This window comes from Protobothrops mucrosquamatus, unplaced genomic scaffold (genome assembly GCF_001527695.2).
Source record: "Protobothrops mucrosquamatus isolate PMUCROS unplaced genomic scaffold, P.Mucros_1.0 scaffold104, whole genome shotgun sequence".
Lineage (NCBI taxonomy): Eukaryota > Metazoa > Chordata > Lepidosauria > Squamata > Viperidae > Protobothrops > Protobothrops mucrosquamatus.
The window spans coordinates 120,650-130,432 of record NW_015386477.1 but is presented as its reverse complement, the minus strand read 5'-3'; the positions used below and the strand labels follow the sequence as shown (position 1 = coordinate 130,432).

General features: G+C 37.1%; 1 protein-coding gene across 1 annotated transcript in view; it reads right to left on the bottom strand.

The window, feature by feature from the left end:
- Positions 1-474: 474 nt before the first annotated feature.
- SH3YL1 (SH3 and SYLF domain containing 1) overlaps positions 475-9,783 on the bottom strand; it is a 30,474-nt gene continuing 21,165 nt past the window's right edge. The window contains exon 10 of the mRNA XM_015812650.1: positions 475-1,415. Coding sequence (XP_015668136.1) covers positions 1,222-1,415 — 194 coding nt within the window. The 3' untranslated portion in view covers positions 475-1,221. The remainder of the gene's footprint in view (positions 1,416-9,783) is intronic.

Here is a 9,783-nt window from a genome sequence, read left to right as displayed (position 1 = left end):
GTCTGACAAGTAGCAAGTGGATAGAAAGCATTCACAATGCATTGATCATTGACTGTTGAAATTCCTTCCTCCATTTCCCTTGGTGCTAGATCTTACAAGCTGTACAGAAGACCTTCTTATTCACGCTTGATATCAGCTGAATCTATGCTATTGTGTCCTTTGTTCCTCTTGCCTGCTATGATTTTGCTGCTATCTTGTCTCCTGTTTTATGGCTTTAAATTAGAGTACATAATTTTGTATGCTCTTAGTCAGTTTTACATTCTTGCTTTGTATGTTAATTAAAAACAGACAACACACTTTACATGAAACAAATAATGAAGCTTGGCCTACACATCGTGAGGAACAACTAAAGGATGCGTCTCGGAGCTTAGCAGAGTTCTTATGGGAAATGCTCAGAGAAAGGCACGTGGATCGAGATCAGTGCAAATGTTTGAGACTTGTCACTATATATAACAATATAAGATGATATGATTCTTCTTTTATTGATCATGATTTTATTAGCTTAAATACAAGAAATACAATCAGCAATTTAAACCAAATCAAAAGGAATAACATTTACATGCTTAAACACAGTACATAATATGAAAACATTCTTTTGTTCAGAAGAAATACAGAAGGCCCTTGGCAAAAATAATTTAAGGTTTTATTTTGAATTAGTAATGAAACCATATTAAACACACAATATAATAAATGCAGCACCTGCCATGCAGTTCATTCCAATTAATTCTATGCTTTGTTCAAGTCTATTATAGAAAGATATGAAAATTTATGAAAATATTATTTTTGAATTTATTTTCTAAAAATGCTTGAAAAATATGGTGGAGTGATCCCATAAAACAAATCTGATCCACATAAATAGAAGAGCCCTTGTGGATCTCAGTAGCAGCCTTATTTCCTCTGCCAACAATAGCATGAAACAGATCAAGGGAATTCAAGGAATCCAACAGTGTTTCCATATCCCTGTCCAACCCATCTCTAGCTTTGGAATGGAAAACTGAATACAGGAGACATAAAGTATGCAACTTTTCTCTTCTCTGCAATCTCCTTTCCAGAAGATATAGGGTTCCAGTGGAAGTTAACACCACGAAAAGAGTGCTTTAATGGATCTTTCCTACAGTAGCCCACATTCAACTGAATCAAAAAAGTATAAAATGATCAGTCTTATGTTTACTTAAGAAGAGGTTACTAATCAAAAGTATAAGGCCATCGTTAAGCAAATATTTAGTTCAGTGTTACATAATTAGCAGGAAAAATGCCAGTCCTGCCGTGCAAACTTCCTTCCCACCAATCAAATTGGGAATCTGTTTTTGTTGTGACCTTGATTTTGTCTCCGGTGTTAAAAGTCAAATCTCCTGGCTGCTGTCCTTGAAAGGGATATATTGCTGTCACAATTGTAGGATTGAACTTGGAGTTTTCTGAAAAAAGAAAGAAAGTTAGCTTTGTACAAATTTAGCTGTTTATTTTTTTCTTTTTCATTCTAACATAGAATTGACAAATTGTTACTTGTTTAAATTAGATTAACTTTAAGAAAGTGTTTGACATGAAATATGGGATGATTTTATAAAAAGAGTCTTGGTGGAAGGCAAAGGGAATAAACCTGCTCAAGAATACATGCTGTTTTGGAGGGGATAAAGGCACAATTGAAATATATTGCATATTGTTAGTTGTTATATGAGAAGAAATATAGGTATTTAAATATTTTTTAAAAAAGTGTTTGACTGGATTGCAATGGCCCTAATTCTTGAGAAAAAGATCTTCTCAGCACAACTAAACACATATTTTGAAAATATATTGAGTTAGTTACTTGCTTCTACATAAGGAGGCAAGATTATGCAGTACAAGTTTGCTTAATCATTATGTGCATGAAGTTCTTTCAGTTGTAATTTGTAAGTGTAAAGCTTTCACAAGATGGTGCTACAGTGTTACCTTCAAAAAAAAAATCTAAGTGACTGAGTCATGTTGATCCATTAATTTGGAACTTCTAAAGCAAATACACTGATTTTTATGAGTTGTTAACATTATTGCTACATTATACATTTTAGAATAGGAAAAAATAGCTCAGAAACAGGTATATGTCAGCTGAAAGAAGGCACCTCTGATCAATTTCTCAAGGTAAAGCTAAACTTGAAATTTGCTAAAGATCATTTTATTTGTACAGCTTTGATTACTGAACCTGCTTCAGATATGTTGTTGCTCTCGCCTCAGTGATTCCAGAGGAAACAAGATCATAATTAACCTATCCCAGAGAGACCCAATTAATCTAGACAGCAATCACTCTGCTATATCAAATACTTCCAGCTTATTACATTTTTTTGAACTGCATAACACTCCTTACTAGCTCAGATTCATACATGAGACATGCCTATATTTTACTATCTACATATTTTGCAAAATAATCAGAAAACATTTGTTATTTATCAGTGATCATGACAGCAAATGTTGGTGTGTTGTCAGATTTTGGGAGCAATATTCACTCTCCTTTTTTTTGTATTATGCAATATTTTTCAACCTTGGCAACTTTAAGATGTAGGGCAGGCATATCAAACTCGTGAGGTCATGTGATGTCACACAACGTATCGGGCCGGTTTTGCCATTGCCGGCAATGGGGTGGGTGCGCCTTTCACATGACGCATTTGGCCCGTGGCCGGCAGTTTGACACCCCTGATGTAGGGACTTCAACTCTTAGAATCCCCCAGTCAGCATAGGTGGCTGGGGAATTCTGGGAGTTACAGTCCATACATTTTAAAGTTGTCAAGGTTGAGAAACACTATATTAAAACATTACCCAGCCCTGGTCCAATATCTCCTGGGTAGTGCCACAGAACTTTTAGTCCGGCATGTCATCCTGCACATTCTCTCATACAGTTTTTAATCCCTCTTCTACTAAGAGGTGACCTATAATAAACCAAGTATATTGACAAAGTCTAAGGCCACACTTCTCTACATTCTCATGAAGCAGACGTTGGGAAAGTTTTAAATGGCTATCCAGAATGACTGACATATCTATGACTATTAATTTGATTTAAATACAAAAATGCCATGTTTCTTTTTTGCAGTTGGTACTGAAAAATACTTGCAGCTACTGCAATAATATATCTGCCATAATCTTCAATCATACTTTTGTCAGAGTTTAATCTTAGTAGAATGCTTGGATCATCTCCCAGGGGACAATTATGTTGCAAAAGGAAACTATAGACTGAATGTTTCCCAGATTTCCAAATTCACTCCTGAAAAGTTAATATCTACCTGCTAAAATTGGCATAAAAGTAGTTTTATGGCATTGAAAGAGTAATTACCGGTAATTATGAAATACTTTCACAACAAAGACAAAAACCATTTAGTTCTTGCAGCAGCTAGTATTTTTTTTTTTAAAAAAAATCCAAACTATCATCTAATGTTCTAAATGCTAATTTTACAATTGGGCAAAGGAAAAAATTCACAATGATGCATATATACATGCATCACATGCATATATATCTACAGCAATTTGGAGACATTACTTTGATCCTTTATTTTCCTACTGCTCTGTCATAGAGAGACCCACTAGAAAACGGGTGTCAAACTTGATTGCATCACATGACATATCGTGATGTATCGCGATGTTTTTTGCCTTTGTGGAGCTGGGGTGGGCGTGGCCAGCGTGTGACGCATCCAGCCTGATGGCCACCAGTTTGACACCCCTGCACTAGAACAAGCAACATCCACTTATCTAGTTATATTAAAACATACATTAATAATTGCGGCAGTGCATTGTTTCCACAGTGTCTAAGCCTGCACAGGTAATATCATTAAATACAACAAACAAGAGAGTCTATGCTACATTTTGTAAAATATGTAAGATGTTTATATTCAAACAAGATACCTGAAATGATATAAGAGAAAATAGAGACAATGGTAGTAAATCTACACTTGTTTATAAATGAATGAGATATATTCATATTCAAACAGTGAAATTTTAAGAGGAGATATGCAGGTCATGTATTTAATTCCCTTCCAAATTATCTTGCAAAACCCTTTATTTCAAATATTTCCACTCTAAAGTCCCAAATATTGCCCTTGGTGACTTAATGTAAGGCTGGGAAAGATTCCCAGCTGGAGTTCTGGAAAAACATTGTTGATCAATAGAGACAAGGTTGAACTAACTAGTTTTAATCTGGTATAATAGAGCAACTTATGTTTCACTTCTGATATTAGAGCTGAAATAGAAATAAACAAGGCAGATACATAAACAACAGATGAGGCTGCCTCCAACAACTACAAGCTGTGTGAAGTTTAGTAACATTTAAACTAGTTTTCCAAACTAATGGCCTCAGATATGTTAAATTACTATGACCACCATCTCCAACCAAGTAGGAAGAAGATTATCTTAAAGGCTTGCATATCAGGCTTTGGATACTTCTACAAAAAAATTTCAATGGATCCATATTGGCCTTGGAACTGATATTTACACATACATGAACTATCTTTGTACTGTAACCTTTATTACTTGCCTCAAAATTCAAGCTACTGCACTGCTGGAAGGAGAAGAGGTTTAAAGTTTTAGTGATATTTTCAATGATTGGTTGAAATACCATTGCATACCATAAGGATTTATTTCTTTGGCAAAAACAGCAGAAGTACCAAGTTAAGAATGTTAGAAAAATACATGTTTCTAGTACCTGCCTATTATTCAGTAAGTTTAACACAGTGGCATTGGCCCAAAATACACATAAAACAAAGACCTCAATTTTCTAGTCCTAGCATGCACTGACCTCAGTTGCCATGTGCCTTTGCAATCAGCTGGCTCAGCAGGAGAATGGATTTTTCAAGGTTTTTTTTATCCTTGCTACTCTGTTTTTTGGGGTTTTTTTTGCTCATTTCAAGAAAGTGCATGCCAAAAAAGAGGCTTCTTTCAAAATGATTGCAGAATTGATCATAGCAATGTTTATTATAGAAGAGCAGTTACAAAATAATCTTAGCAAGATTCCTGTGATTTCCTGCTTCAGGAACAGCATTAAGAGAATTTAGATTAGTTAAAACAGCAAGAGAGACACTATTAAATGCATGATTATTTTACTTGAAAATCAGCTATAAGTTCACCAGAGGATCACAAAATAGATTATGCTGTCAGAAATCTCCTTAAAGGGAAAAGGATTCATTATTGCACATCATCATTTATATAGATTATACTTTTGCTTATGGATCTTCAGATATACATATCTATTGGTTACCTTGATCTGGCTTGCTTATCCTTAAAGTTTACAACCAACTATAGGTTATTCCCTTAAAACTATTACAAATATATTGGAACACAGTTTATGAGCATCAGTTCTGATTATCCTGAAACAGTTTAACAGAAATATTTTACCTGCTTCAAAGAGACATACACATTCTGTTCTTATGAGAGGCAAACATTATTTAACTACCTTGTTCAATGATATTATGAAAGCTGTTAACTCTCAGATGCAGCTAAATATACGTATAAAGGCAGAGTCTTATAGCTCCTTTGGTGCTGCTAGATGTGTTAGAACTGCAGTTCTACAGTACTACCAATAGTTATATCTTATTTTCTACAAAAATCTCTCTGAAGGATTGTTTTTCCCCCATAGATTTGATATTCAAACAATATGATATGCAAGATAATGTAATGTCCATTCTTTCTGATATGAAACTCACTGTGTTCAATAGGGCATACTTCCTTCATCTTTACTAAGTTTGTACAGTTTCTATATTACAACTGTAGTGTGGGAGCCACCTCCATATAAGTCTATTTTATACAAACTGTGTCTATACTTAGACACCACAATGCATACTTTATTATTTGTTATTTGGTCTGAAAAAGGCCAAAAGATTACTGGGCAAAATATTACTAATTTCTATGAACTAATATCAGGAGTATTATGCACAACAGTCTGTAAGTACATTACTGTATGATATACTGTATATTATACCATAAAAATCAATACTAGGAACAACACACTCCAGAAATTATGTGGAACTAAATGAGAAGCTTCAGCTGCTACCCTCAGATCATCAGCCCTAGGGCTGGTCTTCTCCACGGCAGAATATTGTGCCCCTGTATGGCTTAAAAGCTGCCATACTAATAAGTTAGAAGCCAGACTCAACAACAACATGAGGATTATAAGCGGATGTATTAAAACCACTCCAACTTGCTGGCTTCCTGTTGTTCTGAGCCATATAGCACCTCCAGCTTTACGAAGGCAAGATACACTAGTGAAAGAATACAGAAAAAATTCTGAACAATTCACTCCTACTGGTGCATTCTGACCTTCCTCGTCTATCAGCAGGAAGACTCAGATCCAGGAAACCCCTGGATTTGCACAACATCTGCCCAACAACTTTAACATCAATTCCCGATGGAATTGAATGCCCAGTTATAGGAAGATATATAAATGACCCCATTAAAAAAGGTGCCAGGCTTTGAACTACTATGTCAGCAATGGACAATCCTGAATGGGATTCGCACCTCACATGGCTTCTGCCAGGACTCTCTGTATAAATGGGGCATAGTATCCTCTCCTCAGTGCAACTGCGGGGTCCCATGTCAAACTGCTGATCACATAATGCCCGGGCATATACCGGTCCAGTATCTGATTTTAATTTAAACAGTGCTACACTTCAATGGTTAGATAGCCTACATTGATATATGAAAATAGATCTTTTTGATCTAGATATTTTACTAGGTTCTATTAATCTAATTGAAATGTTAATTTATATTGCTACTCCGTGTATGATATGCCATACACTAAATAAATAAATAAATAAATAAATAAATAAATGTACCATATAAACATTTGGTATGATTACCACTACTGTACAGAATATGCTGATCTTTGATTCCAGGTGAGATAAACAAAGAGCTACTATTTGCTCAGCACCTCGGTATACATATATTAAGGTGCCTAGTTATACATATTGCTTCTGGAAAAGCAACTCAACAACTAAGGAGCCCTAGTTACTATCAGTGTTGTCTTTGGATAATAAACCTGTTTTATGGAAAATTATGTCTCTTCATATGTGCCAGGTTTTAAACAAACGGGTCCTAGCTGTTTATCATACCCTGACTCTAACAAATAGCCAAACTAGAGTTATTTAAATTTTAGCATAAACATGCAATGTCTCTACAAGTTCTTCACAGGAATAAAATGCTCACAAGGACAGTGAAGTTAAAGAACAGAAGTAAATTTATGTGTTTCTACAGAAAAGAAACTAGTTCAGAAGGCAATCCTTTGCTTTCTCTATCTAAAGGAATTAAACCAACCATTAATTGTATAGTATTTAATAGGAAACATTTATATCGAAGCCCTTGGCTGTAAATATCTCATTTTATTGTGCTTTTCTTTACTGCATTTCACAGATATTGTGGGTTTGTTTTTTTATATGCTGCTCCTCCAGCAAAAAGATTACAACTTGCCAAAGGCTCAGATTTAGTATTTTTTAACAATAAGTATCTTTAAGGTATATATATTGTAGTTTCTTAGACATAATACTATTGCACGCTTAACAAACTACAGTAAACATAACTTTTATATGCAATGTGAGACCAAAAAAAATCTTATGAGTCGTTATTTGCTTTATTGTGGTGGTCTGGAACTGAACTCACAATATCTCCAAAATATTCCTTAGACCAGGAGTCCCCAACCTCCGGTTCGTGGACCAGTATCAGGCCGCAGCATGCCAGCAACCAGTCCACACAAACAAGCAAAGCCCCATCTGCAGGATGCAGGCAGCACATAAAACCATGCGCTCTCCAGTCTGTGGAAAAACCTCTCTCTATGGAACCGGTCCCTGGTGCCCAAAAGGCTGGGGACTTCTGCCTTAGACAAAATGTTAGAACTCTTCCAAGCTCTGAACAGGACAGTTTCATCCAGAAGGAGCTAAAGCAGTGGTTCTCAAACTTTTTAATGCCGCGACCCCAACCGGTCGTAAGTCGAGGACTAAACCGGTCGTAAGTCGAGGACTACCCAACCGGTCGTAAGTCGAGGACTTTCCCTGCCCGGGAGCGCCACGCATGCGTGGTTCCGCCCCCTGCGCCAGCCAAGGCGTAGCTGGCAAGTGGCAGAGACGGAGCAGGCCGACCACCAGCTGGCCCAGCCCAAGGGAGGTAAGGCACCCGCCGGAAAAGGGGAAAAAATGGCAGACAAAAAAAATGGCAGACAGCCTTGCTTGGCGACCCCCATGAAATAGTCGATCGACCCCAAATGGGGTCCCGACCCACAGGTTGAGAACCACTGAGCTAAAGAATTCTTTTGCAGCACTTAAAAGGCTGACAATTTTTACTATTCTGTTTAGCGTTTATGTCAGCTGTTGCTGTCCTGGCAGCAATAGAGTGGGAGAACCCAAGCTTAAAGTCACTTGGTTGAGCTGGGCAGTTATATAAATTAAAGACTGACAGAACGCATCCATGAATACCAACTGGCAGTCAAAAGGCATGATGAAAATTCTTTAATTTCACAACATATAGACATATTTAATCATAGCTTCAATTGGAAAAACGTGACAATCCTACACCAGGCCAAATCCAAAAATACCAGGGAATTTCTAGAAGCCTGACACTCTGACAAATCAGCCATCAAGAGACACATAGACATTAACAACATTTATAGACTATGCAAAAGAGACAAATCAACTAGCCCCAAAGAGAAAAAGACTCCAGCGCCTCCCCACCAGTAATCAGCACTCAGGTCAGCATAGATTAACTCCAAGGTCAACTTCAGACCAATAATCAAGTAAGCAATACCCCAATCAAGAAACTGCCACAGAGCCATTAGTAAACAGCCCAATCGAAGAATCCTTAAGACACCCACCCACACACACACAGGCAGGCAATACACCAGAATATAAACTGACAGCAAACAGCACTCCTTACTAGCACTGATGATGTTACCTAGTCAGGGTAATGAATCATCTGCAAGAAAACAAGCAAGCTCAGAGAGCACCAAGGACCCCTCATGTCAACCCTGAGCGACAAATATTCTCCTTCATTGGTAACTTTGTTGCTTTAAGCTTCTTTTAGCCAGGCACCACATACTGAGGATCAAAACCTTCTGGACCAGAGGAGATGATAATAATAATAATAATAATAATAATGATGATGATGATGATGATGATGATGAAGAAGAAGAAGAAGAAGAAGAAGAAGAAGAAGAAGAAGAAGAAGAAGAAGAAGAAGAAGAAGAAGAAGAAGAAGAAGAAGAAGAAGAAGAAGAAGAAGAAGAAGAAGAAGAAGAAGAAGTAGTAGTTAGAAGGGACCTTGGAGGTCATCTAGTCCAACCCCCTGCTCAGGCAGGAAACCCTATACCATTTCGGACAAATAGCTGTCCAGTTTCTTCTTAAAAACTTCCAGTGTTGGAGCATTCACCGCTTCTGGAGGCAGGTTGTTCCACTGGTTAATTGTTCTAACTGTCAGGAAGTTTCTCCTTAGTTCTAGGTTGCTTCTCTTTTTGGTTAGTTTCCACTCGTTGCTTCTTGTCCTGCCTTCAGGCACCTTGGAAAATAGCCTGACTCCCTCTTCTTTGTGGCAGCCCCTGAGATATTGGAACACTGCTATCATGTCTCCCCTCGTCCTTCTCTTCGTTAAACTATACATATCCAATTCCAGCAACCGTTCCTTATATGTTTTAGCCTCCAGTCCCCTAATCATCTTTGTTGCTCTTCTCTGTACTCTTTCTAGAGTCTCAACATCTTTTTTACATTGTGGTGACCAAAACTGGATGCAGTATTCCAAGTGTGGCCTTACCAAGGCATTGTAAAGTGGTATTAATACTTCACGTGATCTTGATTC